General features: G+C 41.3%; 2 protein-coding genes across 3 annotated transcripts in view; one reads left to right on the forward strand and one right to left on the reverse strand.

The window, feature by feature from the left end:
- Positions 1-760, forward strand: part of UPP2 (uridine phosphorylase 2) — a 14,176-nt gene extending 13,416 nt beyond the window's left edge. For both annotated transcript variants that reach the window (XM_018553167.1, XM_018553168.1), the window contains exon 7: positions 479-760. In XM_018553167.1, the coding sequence (XP_018408669.1) occupies positions 479-621 (143 nt within the window). In that variant the 3' untranslated portion in view covers positions 622-760. The remainder of the gene's footprint in view (positions 1-478) is intronic.
- A 7,635-nt stretch (positions 761-8,395) lies between these two features.
- The window catches only part of CCDC148 (coiled-coil domain containing 148), a 120,900-nt gene continuing 105,511 nt past the window's right edge, over positions 8,396-23,784 (reverse strand). The window contains exons 11-14 of the mRNA XM_018553166.1: positions 20,319-20,437; positions 15,317-15,434; positions 14,534-14,674; positions 8,396-8,712 (exon numbers count right to left, since the gene is read on the reverse strand). Of these exons, the coding sequence (XP_018408668.1) occupies positions 8,566-8,712; positions 14,534-14,674; positions 15,317-15,434; positions 20,319-20,437 (525 nt within the window). The 3' untranslated portion in view covers positions 8,396-8,565. The remainder of the gene's footprint in view (positions 8,713-14,533; positions 14,675-15,316; positions 15,435-20,318; positions 20,438-23,784) is intronic.

Genomic DNA, 23,784 nt, shown 5'->3' on the forward strand with positions numbered 1-23,784 from the left:
GGGGGGGCGCAGTCACAGTTTTATGCGTGAGTTTGGGCAAACTCAAGGGAACAGGGTTTCCAATAAACCCCCGTACATCATTACTGTTCACCAGGACAAAGGGTGGATCGCAACAGCAGAGATGCTCACAGCAATAAAAACTTAAAAAGGGTACCAACCCTTCTACACTCTATCCAAAAAAGGGGCTTTAGATGCATTGGAACAAAACAATCCAAAAAAGGGCTTTAGATGCATTGGAACAAAACAACACTATGAAATAGAAAGCATTTAAAAATATGAAAAATGAATGTGTACTGAACATACATTATATAATGCATTTCTAAAAGGATTAGTCCAAACTATGTTGCTTGAACTGAAGTAGTGTCTCCTTTTTAGGCTTGGATTGCATGACATTCATAACAGGTTACTGTTAAAAAGGAATTTGCTCAGAATATGCATGTGAAGCGTTCACGGTGCTTTAACATCTCCTCTCTTTCAGCCGCAGTGGTCTGCGTGGCTCTACTTGACAGGCTACAGGGAGATCAGATCACGGAGAGTCATGCTGTTCTAGCCGAGTACCAGAGGCGACCTCAGAAGCTGATTGCAAAGTTCATCAAGAAGCAGCTAAACTTGTGCACATAGCTGTAGCTGTGCCCGATTCTAGACCACTCTCGGGCTCATTACATATATTGTACCTGTGATGGGCTTAACTTGTATATATTGTACATATTCTGAAAGAAATGACTATATTGCACAGCTCTTCTCTGCTCTCCAATGAATGGCAGGTGAAATCCTAGTAGAGCCAATACGACTTAAACCAGAAACGGTTGTGCAGCTATAATGGAATTCACTTTCAGGCGGTGCTGATGATGAAATCTAAATGAACAGTGATCTTAAGGGCAGCAGAAGCTGCTGGAACACACTGCAATCGCTCACAAAACTTCCCCCTTCATTCTGGGGTGTGAGGGGGCGTGGTAGTGTATTGAAGTCAATTGCACTGCAGCCATTGCCTGCGTTCCGTTCCACTGCAAACACAAAAAATACTGCAAGCTCTATTATTTGAGTTTGCAGTGGAACGGAACGCAGGCAATGTTTTGTCACGTGTCCGATCGCACTGCAGGTGGGGAGGGGGGGGGGGGGGGGGGGAGGAGGCAAGGTGTGAACAAGCCCTAAAACATCTCCTGACAGTCCCTGTTTTAATGGGAATGCCACAAATTTTGAGCCATAAACAGTTATGTCAAACCCTGGCGGGGCCAGATTGGAATAAAAGGTTGGGCAGATCAGGGTGGGGCTTGCAGGGTTGGTCCATCTGGTGGGTAGGCGGAGATGAGAACTCAGGTGCAAAGATTGTACTTCTAAAGTCTCAAGACATATCAAAGAGCCAATGGGAGACTTCTTCTTCTAAAATATATCTAAAACTGTAAAAATACTTTTGGATGGACCAACATTATCGTGTGTCCACATTTATGATTTTAAAAAATGAAAGAAGTAATGATTTCTGAAAGCTGAGTACTTTTATAACGTGTTATTACTGGTTTGTTAACCAAGGGAAGGTTGCTTCTCAAATGAAGTTAGCAGAGCTTAGTGGAGGGGCTAAACATCGCTAAGATGCAATAAATGCCCAAAGTCATTTTAGGAAAAACGTATAAAAAAACAAAAACAAAACATTGTTGTTCCACCTCGGACTTTTGCTGGGGTTCACTGAAAAACAGATTTTCATTCCAAAAATTGATTTTTCACTTTATATTTTCCTTGGCAACACAGTGTGTTTATATACTTTATGCCTGCTAATGATGTAAAGTACTTTGGGGTCAGTCAGTCTAAGATTAATGAATAATACAAAGGGATTGTAGCCAGCAGGTCCACTTACAGTATATCATGAGCGCATTACAGGAGGTCAAACCTGAAGTGTTCTTGGCCACTGGTAGACCTTGCAGTACGCATACAGTTGTTTATGTTTTTGTAGTGTTTTATAGGACCCATTGTGCTTCTCTCTGCTCTTGTTTTCGCTCAGTAACTGCAGTGTGGTTTTAAAATAATGAATCTTTTATGGACGGATGGAAAGTCATTCTGGAACAAAACATTAATAAATTCCCTTTGGGATGTTTGACATAAACGATTGTAATGAATAAAAAATTCAATTTACAGGATAATGATATATATTTTTTACAAGAGCTCGTATTTTGTAAAGATGAAGATCGATCTATACAAATACAGACGTACAACATTTAAAAGCAATATTCATTTTATTAGTTATTTTACTGTAACAGTTTGTGCAATTAAATAGATAACAGCAGATTTTATGGTGCAATATCAAATATAAGCATATGCAGGGTTTTTTTTTGAGGAAAAGTGAAAAAAGCCACATTAATGTGTAAAGTTACCACAGCAACCATTTACATGATAGAAACCGGAACTTCTGAATATTTGCTCCCTTTGGCCCATGTCTACATGACCTTTCCAGAAACAGGCCAGACATTCTGAGTTGACCCACAACATGGGGAGTAGTCGAGCTTCCAGGTAAGTTGATTCCTAAGTAAAAGTGATTGCCAGACATGACCCAGATTTACAAAACACAAACGATTACACAAAAAGAGTTAGGACCACACTTTGCAGAGATGCCTTGACGGTGGCAGTGTGGCTTCTACATATTTTTGGCCAAAAGTTTGTTCAACTAAAACCTCTGTTTTTAACGCATACTGTTGACAGGGTAATTATTTTGTTGCAGGCTAGCTGGCAGGTGCGCTGGGGATCTTTTTGTGTTTTGTATTGTTGTAAGCCTTCCCATGTGCTCCCTGCTATAAATGCTGGTTATAGATTCATGCGGTTGCCATCTTTTTCTAGTATGACCCAGATTTACCCCCATAACCTCCTGCTCCCCCTCTAGAACACATTTCGGCAATAATTTTTTTTTGTTATCATGTACCTGTAGCAAGAACCAGCTTTTATTACTCCCTGTAATGTCTTTACCAGGTTTGTAATCTTCTTACAGGGGCAGCTACTGGGAGGAGGGATCAGCAGGGAGCCCTATGTCGGTTACTATTGATGTAGTCACATACCCCAGAGCTACATCTCTCAAGAGCCCTTTTATCGACAGTGTGTGGGCTGAGAAATAAGACACTGCATGCTTGTGGAGAGGGGCAACAAAGTGGCGGGGCATAGGCAGAGTTTTGTAGTCCAGCTGGGTAGAACTCCGACAGAATTGACCACACTTAGCATTGCAGCAGCAGCAGAGTTGTCAGCCAACAACAGATGTTAGAAGCTTACTGTATAGCTGGCACACCCTAGAACAACATCTCTCAATAGCCCATTGCTGACACAGTATGTGGACAGCAGCATTGTATTGCTCAGAAATAAATCAATGTATGCATGTGGGGAGGGACAGAGAGGGGTGAAAGATAGGCGCAGTTCTGTAGTCCAGCAGGGTAGCAGAACTCGAGCAGGACTGACAACACTGCTTGGGATTGTAGTGCAGTAAAGGCAGAGTTGTCAGCCTTTACAGAAGTTAGAGTTTACTGGATTGCTGGCAATAAGATGCACGCCCCAGAACTACATCTTTCAAGAGCCCTTTAAGGTGCCCATACACCTTACGAATATTTCGCAAGGTTGGTGGCGTATCTGTGCATCAAAATTTGTACGATTTACACTGCTCAGGCGCAGACTAAAATACGCGGTCGATTACCGCAATTCGTCCAGGTGCTTTCTTCTAATTACCGCTGATCCAACCTTGCAATAATCGGGGCAGGATGGGGCCGCCGTACCAAAATCGCACGATGGTTCGATCATCGAACGAAAAGTGTTGTCCGATGATCGCAAGGTGTATGGGCAGCCTTAGACACACAGGGTGTGGCCAGCATCATCGTCTTGCTGAGAAGAGAGGGGTGGGGGAAAGGTGGAGTTCTGCATTCCAGCAGGGTAGAACTCGGGCAGGGCTAACACTGCTTGGGATTACAGTGTAGCAGGGTTGTAAGCCAACAACAAGAAGGTAGAAGTTTACTGGATTGCTAACAGATCAGGTATTTTACATACAGCTTTTTTAAAGGGGTAACATATGCAGAAATGTGCATTAAATGTACTGCATATGTTTTATGTTTTTATTTTGCTCACACATTTATTTTAAAGGCAGAGGTTAAGACACACTGCTGCTGAATGATGACCCTCTTTCAGTACAGCTACTACATTCACGACGCAAAATGGCTGATATTGCTTTTCTATGTCTGTTTTCTACTCCTACAATAATGGTTCATTTATCACACATCACACAAAATAATTGTTACCATTATGTAGAGGTGATGTGCATTCTGGACTCCCACAGAGTTTGTTTTTTCATTGTCAGATGGTTGTTCAATTCCATAATGTAAGCTTTTAAAGAAACTATTCACAAATGGCGCTGTATAAGTAGAATGCCATAATACGACACATTTCTGTTATTTTCCTGTTATTCTTGTGACCTGCCTGTAAAGTGTTATTTTCATATGTCTTTTTTTTTTTCCTGTGGCTTTGTTGTTGTGGAACTTTCTGTGATGATTTATTATCTTTCAGTGCCGTAATATTTGTATTTTTGTGAAATGTGTATATTGAAGATATTTGGTACTGTATACTTGCAATATGCAATAAAGAACTTTAAGGTATTGGAGAACCTGTGTGAGCATTATTAAGGGATTTAAATGAAGAATATGCATTCTAGACACAAAGTGGGTTCATGCAGGTACCAATCACCCAGAAATGAAGATAAACCCTGAGGGATCAGCATTTCAATTAATTAATTTCCAGCTCTCATTTTAGTTGAAATCGGAGCAAATTTCTGGTGGCTTTACATGAGCTGATATTATTAACATAAAATATTTTCTCACTGTGTTAATTAAAAAAAAAAAAAAATCAGGGCTATTCACAAAAGGGTGAAGAGTTTGGAGAAGGCAGGAGAAGTGAACAATCTAGGCCAAAGTAGCTGAACTGGAAAGTGAGCTGAATTGGAGAATTTTTCTAAATCGGCTATGTTGTCCTAGATTGTTCACTTCTCCCGCCTTCTCCAAACTCTTCCCCCTTTTGTGAATAAAGCTGCCCATAGACCTTGTGATCATCGGACAACACTTTTCGTCCGATGCTCGAACCATCGTACTATTTTCAAATCAGTTACAAAGCCGCCCACAACTCTGCCCCTGGCTATATCTCAAACCTGGTCTCAAAGTATCACCCTAACAGTCAGCTCTGCTCATCCCAAGACCTTCTGCTTTCCAGCTCCCTTGTCAACTCCTCCCATGCTCACCTCCAGGACTTCTCTAGAGTCTCTCCCATTCTCTGGAATTCTTTACCCCAACCTGTCCATCTGTCGCCCACCTTGACTGCCTTTAGGCGATCCCTTAATACTCATCTCTTCAGGGAAGCCTATCCCACCTCCAACCTAACTGCTCAACCATCACATTCTCAAACAATTCATCCCCACACAGCTACCTCCTCATGTATCACTTCCCCCTCCCTTTTAGATTGTAAGCCCTCAGGGGCAGGGCCCTCCTTACCATCTTGAATTGTGATTGTAATGTCTGCCCTATATTGTAAAGCGCTGCGCAAACTGTTGGCGCTATATAAATCCTGTATAATAATAATAATTTATGGCGGCCCCATCCTGCCCTGATTATCCCACGGTTGGATCAGCGGTAATTAGAAGAAAGTACTTGGGCAAATTGCGGTAATCGACCGCACGTATTTTCGTCTGCGCATGTGCAGTGTAAATCGTACGCATTTTGACGTACAGAAACGCCACCAACCTTGCGAAAATCGTACGATCGACCGAAGTTTTCTAACCTGCTGTTTAGTCAAAAGTCGATCGATTGTACAGTATTTTCAGTTGTATACTGCCCATCAACCTTACGAATATCGGATGAAAACGCGATCGCATACGAAAATCGGCCGATATTCCTAAGGTGTATGGGCACCTTAACCCTGTAAATTTCATGGGTAATTTTGGAGCCTTATTAAAGTAAACCTGTAGAGTTGTTGTTCTGGCCATGCTCTCTGGCAGGCCTGCCTGGCTAAACGTGATTAAAAAAAAGTAAAGGTAAATGCCACAGGGCTAAATACACAGAAAAAGTACAAACATAGAAGCTATTTTAGCTAGAAGGGAAGCAGGAGATTTTAATCTGAATGAGATGTGTTTTGCTTGTCAATGGTAAACGGAGTGTCGTAGACCGAATTAAATTCGATATTACACCCATCCTAGAAGAATAAGGTAAAGGTGCACCCATATAGCATAATGCTAGAGAAACTGCCGTGGACACAAGAACATCTGAATAGCAGTTTCTACTTTATTAGGATAAACAACTGATATTTATTGACATAATCATTAATAATGTATTCTTGGCTTTTCTAGGTGTTAACTACTCATTAAAATATGTATTCGATTTATTGTGAAATCAACATGTGAAAATTGTTTTAAAACTAAAGTCGCGTCCTTGGCACAATATAATTAATATCGGCAAGATGTAGTCTAAACAAAACCCAAGTTCCCAAACCAAGGATACAGAGAGAAAATACACAAGTTAAACTGAAGTGTGCTAAAGGTTGATATACATTAAAGTGGTGCTCTGAGTGTCCATAATATCTTTGTCACAGAGAGCACAGCAAGTGTGTTACCATTGGAGAGCACATCCAACACAAGCCGCACAGTGAATGAGGCTTTTTCCATTGCTAATATAGCGCTCACCCCCGAAGGAGCCGCCAGAATAACCCGGGCCATCGCTAGTTGTCTATGGGTTTTGGTCATCAGCTGCCCCATTAGCATTTAGCCGCCCTCTTCTAGTGCCCACAAAGCTGTTATCCACTCCAAAAGTATAATGCTCAAGAACTTTTATTAACCATACCCCTCCAACCCCCCCCTTCTTCCCCTTTCTCACCACCACCAACTTTTTTTTACTATTCACTTAGTACTTTCTGCTTCTTCTCCTTTTCTTCTTTGCCCCTCTCTGCCCTTGTTCCTAATTTCCTGACTCTTGTAGGAACAATTTGAGGTAATATTGATCTTTGTATCGTGTACTAATTGGGTCACATTGCACCCATTCTTATCCATAAACCTGTCTTACATAGATCGCAGTAGCCCATACTGATTTCTCAATCATTCACAGTTACAAATGGCTGTATCATTTTGCATGTGACCTATTGATAATTGTGTCTTTTTGTATTTCCTGCTAAAACTAATACAAATTAATGGAAAAGAAAAAAAATATTTCTTACCTTTTTAAATGACTGTGGAGCAAGCCTTTGGAGCTTTTTCAATTTCATAGTGACAGGAAACTCTGTCTGTCCACATAGAATGAATAGGGGCAGACTGAGCTTCCTCTAATTGTCATACTATGCTTTTAGACCTTTAACCTCCCTGGTGGTCTGATTTGTCAGTTTTTTTACTTTTTTCTATTTTGCACTTTTGAATTTCCCGCCGGTTCCGCCCCCCTGGTACGCCGGCGCTCGCAGGGAAGGAAGACAGATGCCGCAATCGACCGGAGGACGCAGCGGGGCTCGGAGGGACAAGGTAAGTGACGCTACAGTGTAATCCCGAGTGTGGCACAGGGTTACCGCTTTTGGTACTGAAAATTAACCCCGAGCCACACTCGGGATTACGACCAGGAAGGTTAAAGAAGACCACCGGCCATTTACAAAAACTTTCCTTTGCAGTAGAGCTACCCCCACACTGCAAGGGTTAAGTGGTCCCTGCAGAGAGCGGTGACTGCCAGTCATGGCTAGCCGCAGGGATTCTCCCCCTCCCCCCTCCCATCCTCCAGCACTGACTGGAGGAACGGACGAGGGAGGGGGTGGGTACCAGCTGGCTGTGTCTCTAGATAGGCAGAGCCATCTGTCACTCACGCAGCTGGGTGGATCTCAACAGCATTGTCGGGATGCGTCCCGGCTGCTGCGCTCTCAGTATATCGCTAACCACTATACCTAACCACTGAACCTTCACATTTTCACATAATTCATTCCCACAGCTACCTCATGTATCATTTCCCCCTCCTCTTTTAGATTGTAAGCCCTCAGGGGCAGGGCCCTCCTTACCATCTTGTCTTGAATTGTATTGTAACTGTAACGTCTTCCTTATATTGTAAAGCGCTGTGCAAACTGTTGGCGCTATATAAATACTATGTAATAATAATATCGCGAGCTGTAGCTCACAATATAGTGAGCTTTGGGTCACGGGAGAAGGTTAGTATATGTCCTCCCGTGACCCTTAAGAGAACTATGGGGAAAAAAACTTACCCCATAGCTCTCTTTTAAGTAAATGGTTTAATTTATCTGCCTAGTTTCATGCAGATGTTTTTTGGGTTTGACTGAGAAATGTGAAGTTATAATGTGCAGAGCAATGAGGAAGATATTTTAGTATATTGACCCTGATGCCCTTTTGGTGACAGCTCTCTCCGGCTCCTGTCATCAATCTCCATCCACACTCCCAATATAATGATACTTAGTGCACAACCATAACCTGATCTATTGTCCATTTGCTGCCAGGTCAGGTCCTTCCTTGGTAACAGGAATCTAATGACAGCCCCAGTAACACTATAAATAATTTAATGATAAACGAGTGATACAGCGGAGGCTCTGCTAATTTTTAAATATGGTGGATTCCATGTCCTTCCTCGGCGGCTTTGGCGGAGGTATTTTAGGTAAGATTTCTTTAGCGTAGGAAGTCTTGTGAAGACCGGCATCTCGTAGCGCCATCTCAACTCTGATCCTCGGGTCGGAAATAATCTGCAGGATAATAAGCAGGACAGTACTTTTAAAGAGTGACTCTGACTGAACACAGAGATAAGGCACATATAATAGGAATTGCTTCCTCTTCAGAAGGTTTGTAATGAAAAATATCAAATAAGCCAATAGGAATGAATAGGAGAGATCATACCAGACACAGCCACTGGTTATTTGCCTCAGAGAGGTCTGGGGTGTTCTGAAACATATAAAAAACTGCATACAGGCATCTGGAGGGGCAACAACAGTGATCAACTATCTGTGACCTAGAGAATATGGTGGCTGCCGTCCATGGGCTCCTAATGAAACTGCTAGTTGTCTGGTTGTCTGTGGCTTCAATACTTCTGAGAACCTGACCTACAACAATTGTGCACAAAAAAAAAGTCATAATTCTGTATCTCTATACTTGTTTCCAGTTATTGAGTCAGAAAACATTAAAAACAAAGCATCAGCATGACAGCCAGGTAACTAGCACTTTCAAAAGAAGAGGTCCAATAAAGCAACCCAGTCACCATTGCAAAAAACCCCCCAAAAAACTAAAGCACTATAAGATGGTTTATACTTTCCATTCTGGCTTTTGGGGTGTTAAAGAGGTTCAGGGAACACTGCTATTCAACATTCCCAAGTGTGATGGATAGGGTTTTTCACAACTAGACACTATGGTTCCTCCTTCCAACCTCTACATCACTACAGGACACAATCATGACATCGGGGTCAGCAAGAAGAACCACAGCAAGCAGTGGGGGCATCCAGAGCTCTTCAAGGGAGCGAAGATTTAACACAAAGCCCAGTTTCAAGGGTCAGTATGAACCTTTTTTTTACAGAGTACTTTAATTTTATTCTTTTTTCAGTGGCAACAGATTCACTTTAACAGCCATGGTGGCAGGCAAACAACATGAACAGGACATTCAAAATACAATAAAACTGTAATTAATTGGCAAACCAAGGATGAATCAATAAAAAAACAAACATTTCATATATTTCAGCCAGGTTTTAGATGTGGGGCTGCATTAGATTTATCTTAGCAAGTTTTTTTGCTAAAATAAATCTAATGCAGCCCCACATTTAAAACCTGGCTGAAATAAATGAAATTGATGTTTTGGGGTTTAGATACTCTTTAATGAGGAATAGCAATATTAAATGTCAATCCAGGGACTTATCCAAATGCATGTGAAGGTGCGGAAGTAATTTCTTCCTGTTAGAGCAAGTTGGATCAAGCTTTATAACCTTAAATAAGGTATTTTTTCACCTTCCTCTGGATCAACTATAGGTGTAGTATTCTGAGGACATATCTAGGGATGCACAGATACCGTCTTTTTGGTATCGAGTATGAGTACCGATATTTTTCATTCGGTACTCACCGATACCGAAATTCCCATTAGGGAAGCCAGACGGCATGTAATGACTCACGACCCGGCTTCCCGATTAGCAGGGAAGCCGTCTCCATGGACAAGGAAGCATGGAGCCGGCTTTCTGGCCAAGGGGGGTAATGACAGGGGGGTAATGACTCGCCACTTGCCTTCCTGATTGGCCAGCTTCTCGGCCAAACAGGAAGCCGGGCAGCGAGTCATTACACGGCACCTGGCTTCCTGATTGGCCGGGAAGCCGGCTCCATGCTCCCTCGTCACCAAGTGAAGAGGGAGCATGAAGCCAGCTTTCTGGCCAATCAGGAAGTCGGGGGGGGGGAGTGGAGCAGGTAATGACTCGTCGTCTGGCTTCCTGATTGGCCAGCTTGTCTGACAAGGGAGCATGGAGCCGGATTCCCAGCCAATCAGGAAGCCAGGCATCGTGTAATGACTCACTGCCCAGCTTCCTGATACCGGGAGTTTGGGTATCGGGCTAGGCATCAGAGCATTTGGGCAAGTACAAATACTCACCCAAATACTCTGTATCGGCACCGATACTAGTATCGTTATCGATGCATCCCTAGACATGTTTTTATTATTATTTATTCCTTTTATTATTAAAACCAAGAAAAACAAAACAATATAAAAAAAACACGTTAACACACCCAAGAAAAAAAAAAAGAAACTGTCATCTTAAAGTATACAACAGAACATACACCTATCTTCCAAATTTACTTGATAGGTAAAAACAATCATTTTTTTTTCTTTTTACAGCGACCTCTAAATTAATAAATGCCCTCTTCAAGGACATATCTTTTATTGGTATGTAATGCTATGAGGCAATATAACTGTTTATAAGAAACAATTGTATAAAGGACAACTTTAAATTACATTTTTATTAGCTTATAATGTATTGATCCTAATGCTTTGTTTACCACCTCAGAAGATTCGAGTTCTATGAACAAACTTACAGCGGTATATTTGTAATGCAGTTTTATTTTTGGTACAAGTTCAAAATGTTAAGTGGTTTGGGAATGTTGCGGAGCTATTTTCTGTAGCAGCTCTGACCGCTGACAGCCCTCACGCTGGTGAATTCAGCAGAGCTGGTCAGAGGGTTGGAGCATCTGAACACAGATCAACTTCTGCAGAGCTGTCAGTGGCGTAGATAAACACTATTCACAAAAACAGAACATTTCATATTCAGAAAATATGACTGCGTGGATAAAGGTCAGCTGCAGTAGCTAAGCAAAGCGCTTGTGTCCATCAATGGTTATGAGTCTAGAAGTGTCAAACAAAGACAAGCGTACCAAGGAGACCAAATGCACATCACTGGGTTATGATGGACACCGCACAAGAGAGTCACCAGACTTGGCCAGCTGTCAGTCACACAAAAACAAAGTGATCTCGGCAGATCTGCACTCGGCAACTTACAAACCGTTTGTCAAATGTGTATTTGAAAGGGACAGATGAATGCAGTCCATACATCCAACAATAAAATAAAAGTGAGTGATAACTAAAACTGGAGGATGTCAACCAAAACTTGGCTAACTTACAAAATCATATTTCAGGTGATGATTTCCTTAGTTGTTTAAAGCAGAATTCTGGCTTCATCTGTTTCTGTCCCATCTGCTTCTGGCTCTGGAGCTTTGTGGGAAAACAACTTAATGTTCTCCCCCTCTCCACTGTAAGCTGCCAAATTGAAATTGAAGGACATTGCTGCAGTCACACTTCCTATGACACCCAGTCTCTCACAAGACTCATTGACTGTCTTAGACATGCCCTCTGGCCTCTAGGGGGTGTTAATAATTCCTGCTTTGTCTGATGTGGTGCACCCAACTTACATAGGGCCAGTTTCATCTGGATGAGAAAGAGTTACTACAGAACCCTCTCCCTGTGCACACTGAGTTCTAGGTCTCAGTAACTGCAATCAGTGTACTATAGGTAGCTGCATTGCTGTTTTGTGCTGTTTTGTGTGAATACAGTGTTGGTTCTCAGTGAGTAGCACTGACTTACTGTATTTCCTCTTGTAGCAGGTGATAACGTGAGCTGTATTCTCCACTTATACAGAAGCAGTATGGAATATGAAAGGGAAGCTCAGACTTGTCTGTGCATTGTGGCGTAGCCCGGACTGCACACACATGTAACACATAGCATCTAGTTTACTGCCTTCTACTGTTCACATTTAGGCAAGGCTTTGTGTATTAGTTTAGATTGACATAATGTCCTCTAAATGTCATTCACTGTTGAGAGGACATTACTGTAGTGATGTGGTGGATCCACTTGACTCCCCACACAGGCCAGTGCAGAGCAAAATGGGGAAAAAAATAAAAAAAATAAGCATGATCACATGCCCTCCTTTTTCTCTCCAAAACCTCAGCTAAATGTTAAAAAGGGAAGAAAGCTGCACAGCTATAGATTGCTGTAGACTGAAATTCTGCTTTAAATGCAATTCATTTGTATAGCAAAGACAAATTCCATAACAGTTTAGACACTATATAGAAATAGTTCCTCATCTCAGAAGAGCTTTCAATCTAATGTCCTGCCATAGCCACGCATGGACAGATTTGTGAGGCATGTGATTAGCCAATCAACAGGAGGATATAGGATATCGCATTAGGATATAGCAGGGCTAGGCAACCTCCGTACTCTGGCTGTTTTGGATCTGTCCTATGAGGCATTGCATAACTCTGACAGGCACAGTCATGACTCCCAGTGACAGAGGCATTATGAGATTGGTAGTTTTAGCACAGCTAAAATGCCAAGGTTGCCTACCCCTGGGATATAGGATTTCCATGGATATGTATTATTTCCATGTAAATAGTGTCCTTGGTAGGAAGTGTGCAATAGAAGTGAAACAATGCCAATGCTCCCATCCAAACAGCTTACATATACAGTATAACATATGAGGTGCTTGAAGGGTGTAATCACATATTAATTAGTTAAAACTCTCAATTATTCCTCTGCACACTGCTATACACTCTTACATACTTATAGCAAAGCATGATAGAAAACCTGTCTCAGTTTACCCCATATTGGCACTATATCTCCATTAATGCATGGTTTGAGCAAGTAAGTATTTGGCATTTTGCAGTACAGTAAGTGGCCAGAACGGTAACATATTGACTCATTTGGCCGGCTCCAATACGTATTGCAATATATGTGAACTGATAATCTGCAAACGTTTGCTAGACGTATGTAAGGGTGTATAACAGTCTAGAGGGTTAATTGAGAATCTTTATAGAAACTGAACACAGGAGCCCATTGCTGAAAGGCTACACTGCTGACTTCTAAGCCAATGCTGAATAGTATGTATAGCCAAAACGTTTATGTTTATTAATGACTAATACAGGAAATGGTTAAAACTGGACAGCTTATTATTTGCTGTATCTTGAAAAGCTTTACCCTCATCTCTTCTATTGGTAAAATTTCCCTATCATACCATCCCACAAGTTGGTGAGTAAACATTCTCAGACATACACAGAAATGACGATATTTGACATTTACTCTATATATTTTGATGAGATACCTTATGTGTGACAAGCTTTAAGATGCTGAAAGGTTAAAGCAGTCAGTACATCTCAAACACAACAAGAAGCCACCATCACTTCCCAATATATCACCTTCAGTTTACTAATCTGTTCTAATAAGTTTAAAAAAAGTGTTTATTTGTTTATCTATAAATATAATTAACATAAAACAGCAAAACAAACAGTTGAGCCCAACCACTGGGTACCAGGACATTTACAGGAATCCAGCTGAATAGCATCAGATCCAAATATATCATACTGGCCTTATATGCGTCTTCAAACCAGTCATCCAATGACGGCATATAGGTAAAGTTAAAGCTGACATTAAAGCTAAAACTTCACTCCGTACAAGATTGATAGGTTCAAGAAGGTGCCTCCTGCACAATGCTCCTGCACAATGCTCTGTTGCCTCCTGCACAATGCTCTGTTGCCTCCTGCACAATGCTCTGTTGCCTCCTGCACAATGCTCTGTTGCCTCCTGCATTATGCTCTGTTCCCCCTTGCAATTTGTTTAGTTGCCTCCTGCACTATGTTCTGTTGCCTTCTGAATTATGTTCTGTTGCCTCCTGCACTATGCCCTGTTGCCTCCTGCTCTATGATCTGTTACCTCCTGCATTATGCTCTGTTCCCCCCTGCAATCTGTTTAGTTGCCTCCTGCAAAATGTTCTGTTGCCTCCTGCACTATGCCCTGGTGTCTCCTGCACTATGCCCTGTTGTCTCCTGCACTATGCCCGGTGCCTCCTGCATTATGCCCTGTTGCCTCCTGCATTATGCCCTGTTGCCTCCTGCACTATGCCCTGTTGCCTCCTGCATTATGACCTGTTGCCTCCTGAATTTAACAAATAAAAAGCAAAGGAAATATTGGCAATCAAGTAAGGCCATTCCAGCTTATGGGTACTTAAGTATTAACAGAGAACCAAGTATACAGTGATGAAAAAATATCATACATACCTGTTGCTCACTGTATGTATGTAACTCAAAAAGAGGTTTTTGAAGAACGACTTCCTCTTCTGTCCCAATACCCATTCTAGCTTTCCAGGCTTTGGTGTCACTCATCATTCGGACAGGATCAAATTCTGCTATCACAGCAACCTGCAAGCACATAAGGCACCATAAAATGACAACACACTGAAAGAAGTATGAGCCATAACGACCAAGACAAAATAAGAAAAACAAAGTATGACCACAGAGAATACAGAGAATCAATCTGCTAGGAGCTAGTGACCTCACTGCAATATGGTGGAGTGAATAATGTCAACTCCAGAAAATAAGGAACTGCTCACCACAACCAACCAGATGACTTTAAAAAGATATGTCAGCATGCAGTACCCAGTGAGAGAGCACACTGATAGGATGACAATGCTGCTCCTGCTCAGGCAGCCACAGTGTTGCCAGCCTAGAACAGGAAAAGTCCATGCAGGCTGAAAAGGACATGATTACCAGGTCAAAATAAAGGGCAGGAAAGCCTATTGAAATAAAAATGGAAACAAGTAAGTGGTAAACAATTATTTCATTCCAAATTTCAGGGTTTAGATACACTTTAATAAAGTATTTGCTATTATTTTTTCCCATAACAAGGATGCCCCATCTGTGCTGTCCTTAGAAGGAGGTTAGCAATGGCAGCTCATATACTTGTTATTGCTTAGTGGTCATAGATGGTGTTGCATTATATCTTTATAGACAAGTCTATGACAGCAAAACAAAGAGCCAAACAGGGTCTCCAAACCATCTCACCTGCTGCCGCAGTGCTTCCAGTCTCCTCTGCCTCTCCATCTCGACTTGCTCATCGTGAAGCGCCATCTCCTTTCTCTCTAACAGTCGCTTCTCCAGTAGCTGCTGCCGGTATACAACCCTACGGCATGACCATGTACAATGAATGTCAATGACTGTAGAATTCTCAAACTAAATTAGGAAATTCACTTTAAAGACATTTTCCAGTTTTACATTTTTTTTAGCTTAGTAGGGAAGAGTTTAAACCTCAGGTTATTTTTTAGAAAACTTTTCTTTACTTCCTGTCCCAGAGATGAAACAGGTAGTTAGAGGAAATATTTTCCATTGGCCTGTGAGCTTTCACATACCACAAATTCATCAGGGGGGATGACCTATATCTGTAGAATATCTCATGATACTGGTGAGAAGAGGACAGAGAAGATATGGGTATGACTTGGGCATTAACCACGGAATGTTCCATGGCTTCAGTTAACAATACAAATGGATCATTGGTATGTACTTCAGCATATTTCCCCTTACCATGTAGTTAGAGTCACTTGCAACCACATAGCAAGATCACTTAGCTATTCAACATCTACAATGCTGGCCAATAATTACATATAATGGCACCTTGGGCTCTCACTGTCTAAGGTGAGCTGATATGCTGTCATTATAATATTCCTGCTATGTGGTAGCCTACATTACAAGTCACTTCAGGTTTACTTTACCACATATACTGTATCTCACATAGTGATAGGTCTGGTATTTGTATTAACATGGCATAAACTAAAATTCTACTTAAAAGGGAACCTATGATCCTCCCATTGGTAATAGTCTGATAAGGAGATTTCTTCTTAAATATGTGCCACAGTACCTAAAAAATTAACTTTTTGCAACCCTTGCAAAGGGTGACCACAACAGTCAGGGTCACCCTTTGATCAGGCCGCAAGTTTGCTTTAAAGCCTGACTACAGCCCCACAACTACTAACACATTTTTTAATAGAGTGGGTGAAAGTCAGAAACTCTATCAAGTTTTTTAATGCTTTTTTTATGCTCTTTACCTTGGCAGGAAGACAGAGCAAGAGAAACCTGACAGATATTCTAACCCCTCCTCCCCCAGTCTACTACATAAGATGTCATTCTTGCCTCTGTCCTATAGGAGGGATAGCCCATCACTTCCTGTCCTGGTAATACTCTGTCACCAGGAGAGAGTAAGTCTGGGTGGAAGCATTATATAGATCCTTAGCATACCCCCTACACTGCTCCATGCAATACACTGCAAAGTATTTGTATGCAAACTGTGATTTTTATTTAGTAAACTTTCACATCACTCTGACAGGCTTCACAAGCCATGATTAAGGAGTTTCTATCTCTGTTTGTCGATCAATAGAGGCTCTGTTCATATTTAACAGCTCAGTTCCTCAATACAGACAAAGAGAAATGGCTGACAGGAGGAGGAGGAGGTGGAGATGTTTTATTGGAGGAGATGGTAAGATAAAGATATTGATAGAGAAACAAAACAATCAAACAAACAAACAAGATAATGAGACTAGTAAGGGGGACAGAAGATTCTTGGGTGTGACGTTGCAAAAATAAACGATAATGTTCAATGTCTGGTAACTAATCAGATATCACATTCATCAGTAGTCAGAACAATGAAAGATAATTGTCAGTGTGCACATCATACTGCCCTATACTTTAATGAAGGGTCACCCCACCCATAAAGTGTATTTCCACTTTTGCAGCAAAATTGTAGTAACAGGCTTATATTTGTTACATGTTTCCATTAGCATTGCATAACAAAAAAATATTTACAAATGGCAGCTTACATTTTTTCTTGCTCTTTTCAAAAAACTCTAAAACTGACACTTTATCTGCTATGGATGGGGGCTGGGGAGTTTACCATAATTAACACTGTCTGTACTTTGCTGGTAGATGTCATTATCTCAACACTGTCTGTCCTAACACATGTTTAAAGACCCCAAGGCATTGTAAAACCTTGGAGATGTGTGATGTGTTATGCTCTGGATGCTTTCTGTAATTGTTCATTCCATATGTTCCTTTTTACCTTTTTGTAGTTATCTACTTGCTATGTTTTTTGCTTGTAATTGGTTGTAATTAGAAAAACTTTTAAATAAAGAATATATTAAAAAAAAGACCTCAAGGCTTGGGTGGTATGTTTATGAGACAAACTATGTCTGCCCCTACTGTGTCCCAGTCCATTTTAACTTCGAAATTGTTCAGTATAGTTTGCAGTCTGCCAAAGGTCTGCTCCAAAGAAACATCGAAAATGAAAGTGAATGGGAACACATAATAAACATATAGAGGGGTTTCCACAAATTTAATGGCAAAAGTGGAAATACAAAGAGGCATTCCTGTAAAAGAAGACTGTGAATATTTTTCCTGCTACCCATGCTGCCAGGACACTACTGCATATGCTAGATATGTTCATGTAAAGCCTGCAAACAAAGGACACTTTCAGTGGTGTCAATCTTCTGTGTCCCCCACAGAACTCTGTGGTTCCTTCTTGTATTCTTCTTTTATAGGTATGGCCGTTTGGAGTTTTATTTATTTAATGACAGGGTTGATTTAGAGTTTGTAAAGCCAATGTCTTTCTTCTTTTTATTGCGGATACAGTAGAGAAGGATGAGTTTACTTCTGTTAGATTTTTTGGATTGATATCATCCACCCCAGGTAGCAAGGCCCAGGAGGCAATAAATCCTCCAGACACAAGCCTACTCTATATTAATTATCACCTTCCCCAGGCAGCAGGAGGCAAAAGACCTCCAAAACAGAATTTTCTCCTGGCACCACCCCAGAAGGCAATACCCTCCTGCAAGTTCCCCCTGAATTCTTACCCCAGCATGCACCTCTGTTCACAAATCTACTAGAGATATAAATATTCATAACAATATTATTTCTTCCTGTTTCACTCCAGGCAGAAGTAAACTGTATCCTGAACATAAGAGAAAACCTATGAACACAGAAACAATAACAATTACAACTCAGGCTGACTACAGCCTAGTTGCGAAACTAAATTTGGGATAGGGACACTCTAGCTTATGACAGGATCCCTACAACATTTGCCTAAAAGTCTTTTGTATGTTTCACCTTGCCATATTAAAATGAATATCTTTTTAATTCCACTTTGACCTTGAGCTGCAGTTTTTTTTATTTTTTAGATCAGCAATAACAAGAATAAATTAAATGGGCGCACAGTGCCAGAGGGTTAAGAGTTCTGCAATCCACAAAAATTGTTATGTGACATTTCTTAATGGTTTCCCCGTAGCCCTGCAAGGCTCGCACTGTCTGGTGCATGTTATGCGCTCCCTTGTGTTTGCAGGATCAATATTAATCTTGAAGAGTTGTGAAAACTCTGCAGATATTACTAGACTTCTCAATCCACACCATTAAAAATTAAAAGCAATAGTTTCTTTGTGCAAAACATGCTTAAATCTTTACAGCCACAGATGCATTGACAAAGTTAAAAGTGATGTTCCTGGGATGGATGCGGAGAACCTAAACAGACATCTCATTTTCAATGTGGGAATGTTTTTTCTGCCATGTCCTGCCAAAAGGCAGGCGCCAACTCCAGCCAAAGTTGAACAACGCAGTTAACACTTTTCCTGGGTCCTATAGAGATGTGTATGGATAACAGCGCATCACATCATAGAAACTGCAGCACCTCTAGATTATAAGCCCAACACTCTCTGAAAGAGCCTCACAAAGTTTAACATTATATGTACCTTAGGTTTACATCTCTCCCCCGTCATCTGCCACTAAGTGGAATTGTCTATTAACTCAAGAATACATTTCAAAGAATACTGTTACTAGAATGTTGATAATAAAGCCCAATAACTCTAGATAATAAAAATAAAAACATTTAATTGGCCAATAGCTATTGCAATTAAAAAATAGGGCTAACTGCAATACTCTCCTCCTCTCCAGTGCCCCCAACCGGCTCACCACTCCAAGCTCCTGTCCCGCACCGATGCTGCATGACACCCACTTCCTGTTCGCACGGGGCATCAATAATCTGTCCCATAGGATTAATTTATCAAGCCACCCTTGGCTCACAAGTGAATTCTGCAGAAATCAGACCCACGTCATTACGGGGCACCATTCTCTGCAGCATTCAGGATTTGGCCAACACTGCCGGAAGAGGACTGTGAAGTCACATAACCTGATTGAAGACCCAAGTTATGTGGCGGATTAGAGAAGACGAAATAATGGCATGAGTAAATCCTTGGCTGGGTTCACATATACTGTATGGTCATTAGAACCCAAAGTGAATTAAAAGCAGTATACTTTCAGATGCATCTGAGTTGCCTTGACTTGCTTCTGAGTTACTTTAATTTGACTTTCAGTTGCTTTTGGAGTTGCTTACAAACTGCTCTGGAGTTACGTTGAGTTGTTTTGGCATTCACAATGACTAGTACAAATATAAAAGCAGCTCAGACAAAATTAATTCTTGTCTACATGGACCCAATAGGTGCTCAAAGTCCATTAGCTAGCCATAGAAGGGACTATGTCTTCCCAACAATGATAAAGAGGGAGATATCTGCCTATCCTTTATAGCTCTAGAACTCTCAGGCAGGTTTTCTGATGGATTGAAGTGTTTTTATATTGTCTTCAAGGGGTACCTATAAAGAGCAGATTCTTGCCTAGATGTTGAATTGGTACAGTATCAGACTATTTATAGCCAGAATAAGGCTCCTTCAGTGAATTTGGGAAACTCCATTCTTTATAAAACCAAATGTTAAAATGAAATAAAATTTTGATAAACGTTCATCAAGTCTCTATGGCTTTATTGAATGTTCTGATGAGATTTTTAATATAAATATTCATACGAAAGTCTACCAGCCTAGGCCAGACTTCAAGGATGACTACCTTCAGCCACAACAATCATGTTTATTCTATTTCGAGGGGTGGAGGAAGTACAAGGAATACACCCCAACTCTTCTGGGTGCACCACTTCACTTAAAGAAACCCCCTTCGTTATGCACTGCACCGACTCCGCTCTTACCGCTCTCTGTCTTTCTCAGCTTGCTGCGTCATTATTCTCCTCAGCTGCTCCAGGCGCTCTATGTCTCTTCTCTGTAGCTCTTCCCACGCTTGTTGCTTCTCCGCTTTGTACTTCTGTATCTGTCGCGTGAGGCAAAAAGAAAGTTCAGACTAAAATGTGCCTAAGCCTGCGTGACAAGCCATACAAAAAGAAATCCCAAATGCCAGAATATCTTGATATTGTTTCTTGCAAATACAATGCAGTGTAAATGTGCTGTGAGGCTTGAAATCCTGTGCTTTGTTTTCCTCTGGCTTCACTGTTGATTTCATTTCTAACTAAGTGGAAACATTTATAAGACAAAGAGCCGCATTCCATAAAATCACCCACCTGCACCACTCCAGGCGCATTGCTTCTGTTTTCATGGAGCGTGCACAGTAGCCTTGCTGCGAAGTACCTGATTCCCTCGCCGGTTTGTATTAACAAGTCAGTCCACCCAAACCTGATTCTATAATGGGCTGAATCATCCATGTGCATCGTATGTACTAGGAATGCACCGATACCAATACTAGTATCAGCATCAGTGCCGATACCGAGTATTTGGGCGAGTACTCGTACTCGCCCAAATGCTTCGATACTTACCCTCGATACCAGAACTTCCGTCCAGAAACAGATCTCCCTCTGACCAGCATAGTTGAGGGAGCATAAAGCCAGATTCCTTTCCAATCAGGCTAGGCGTCCTGGCTTCCTAACCAATCAGGAAGCCGGGTGGCACGTCATGACCCGCCTACCGGCTTCCTGATTGGTCAGGAAGCCAGGCCGCCTAGCAACAAGTGAAGCCGGCCTAGCCAAGTGCCATATCTATCTAGAAGCTTGTAAACTTAATTATTGAAGATGCCCATAGGATGTACTTCCTCAATGCACTGACACAACTTCACTCTGCCCTATGAATAGTCACTTTCTTGCGTCACAACTTTCACAGAGCCTGCCTTCTGAACTACAACTCAACATCTGAACAATGTAACATTATCATTGCTAGCTGGAAGCAATGCATGATGGTATATATAGCCTTGAGAAATCGAGATTGCATCACATCAAGCAGCAGGGAAAGAGACACAAAACACACTGGGAATCCAGGAGGTTGGTCAGATGGAAGGCAACACTCACTACATAAAAGGGATTTTTTTCAAGTAAGCTTTGATTGGATTATAAAAAATAAAAAAAACTCTAGTATGTATTCCTATTACAATGCTGATGTTATAACAGGAGAGTACATGGAGAGTACACAGCAGACAGGTTCCATGTGCTAACCAGGTACATGCTGATAGGAAGGGAGAGCAGAATGACAGAGAAATTAGCTCATTAGAGTTCTGCTTTTAATTGATCATACAGCCGAGTAAAATTAGGTCTCCCATACTGCCAGACAGGGCTGTACTGTGTGGCAGAGATGTGTAAATCTCAGGGCCTGATGGGCAAATATACAAGTACTTTGGAAGATAAAACAGCTCATATATATGTATTTTATCCGCAGATTTACTTAGCTGTTTGCCTGAAGTACACCTTTAAGTTTTCGGCTTTTAAGAGTTCTTATTTGCTTTCATTGTCAAAGGCCCCCTGGTCAAGAACAACCGCGTTGAGCTCCTAGCACAGAACACCAAAGTACTACCTGTACGTGCCCGCTTCCCTCTGTCAGTCTGAATCGACTGCAGTATTATTTTAAAATAAATGATTTTTAGACAGCGGGGCCGGATTGTAGAAAATAGTTTGGAATTGCAGTTTCCTTTACACACTGAACAGTAAATGCCACCAAACCATTGTCTGGTAATGGAGACTTCGCTTGCAAATAGTCCTGCTAAATTACACAAGAGGCTGGAGATTGGGTCAAGCGGGGAAAAAAGGAAATGTTTCTCAAGTGGGGATTATACTTGTAAAATCCGTTGCACGCAATCACAATGCATTTTTTTTTTTACAGATGATTGTCGCGCTTTCTATTTAGAAATCATTTGGGGTCATTCAATACTGATATCACCAGAGGTGGTACAGGGACAGACAATACAGCCGCAGCTCAATAATAAACAAGTCATGAGCAAAACGAGATCCAGGAAACCAAGTTGCATTCTTTCACGGAAAACGCACTTCTTTTTTTCTAAACAATATTAAACTGAAACAAGCAAGACCTCAGGAATTAATCTCAAGAGTGAACGTTATAAGTATAGCTAGCCAGAAACACAATTCTTCCTAAATAATGATCAGCATTAAAAAAATGCTTTTCTCAAGTCAAAAATCAATTCTAATCCATGTAGGCTCACTGACTTGCCAAATCGACTTTGTTTATATGTCAAAACAATGTAATCATAATCCAAAGTGAACTGATGGTTTCAGTGGCATATCTAGGGTATGGCAGGCAGGGAACATACCAGGGCGCCACGTGATGGAGGCGATGTGCCATCAGGGACAGTGGCAGTGTTTGCCCTTTTAATTCTGAATGTGGCTGGACCCATTCTATTAAGGTATCAAAATATATCTACTAGTACCCTTCAAATGCCATGCCATTCCTATTCCCATTCCATATGCCATGCAGTAGGTTACCTATTGCGCTCTGGTGCATTCCATTTGCCATGCCATAAGCTCCCTATTATACTCCAGCTCATTCCATATGCAATGCTGAACATTACCTATTTCGCTCTGGCTCATTCCAATTGCCATGCTAGAGGTTTCCTATTCTACTCCAGCTCATTCCATATGCCATGATGTACGTTACCTATTACACAATGCCTTATTCCATCTACCATGGTTGTACGCTCCCTATTCCATATTGCCTCATCTCACATTCAATGCTGTACATTCCCTATTCTGCGCTGCCTCATTCTGTATACCATGCTTGTATGTTCCCTATTCCACAATGCCCCATTCCGTTTACAATGCTTGTGCGTTCCCTATTCTATATTGCCTCATCTCATATTCCATGCTGTACATTCCCTATTCCACACAGCCTCATTATATATGTCATGTTGTACGTTACCTATTCCATTTACAATGCTTGTGCGTTCCCTATTCCATATTGCCTCATTCTATACACCTTGTTGTACATGTTATATTCTACCTCATTCTGTACATTGTGCTGTACATTCCTTATTCTGTACCAACCTTACAGGCCCAGCAGCTCTAGTGTGTATGTGTGTTTTTGGCTAGCAGCTGTGTGTCTGGGCGTGGCAATTCCAGCACTTGTATGGTTAAAGTGACACTAAACTCAGGAGTTAAAGTGACATTAAACCCTCAGATTTTTTAACATAAAACAATACTGTAATGTGTGCCTTACTGTAATCCATGGGTGTTTCCCTTCTCTTTGCTGCTCTTCCTTTTAAATCTGTATCTGTTCTCATGCTGGGCAGAACTTCTGTTTTGCAGCAGACTGCCTTGTCTCTGAAATGGATACATGGTGCCTGTGTATAGGTTTGCAACCTGAGCCAGCACTACAGGAAGAGGCACT

Source organism: Nanorana parkeri, unplaced genomic scaffold (assembly GCF_000935625.1).
Source record: "Nanorana parkeri isolate BGI_ZX_2015 unplaced genomic scaffold, ASM93562v1 scaffold112, whole genome shotgun sequence".
Classification (NCBI taxonomy): Eukaryota; Metazoa; Chordata; class Amphibia; order Anura; family Dicroglossidae; genus Nanorana; species Nanorana parkeri.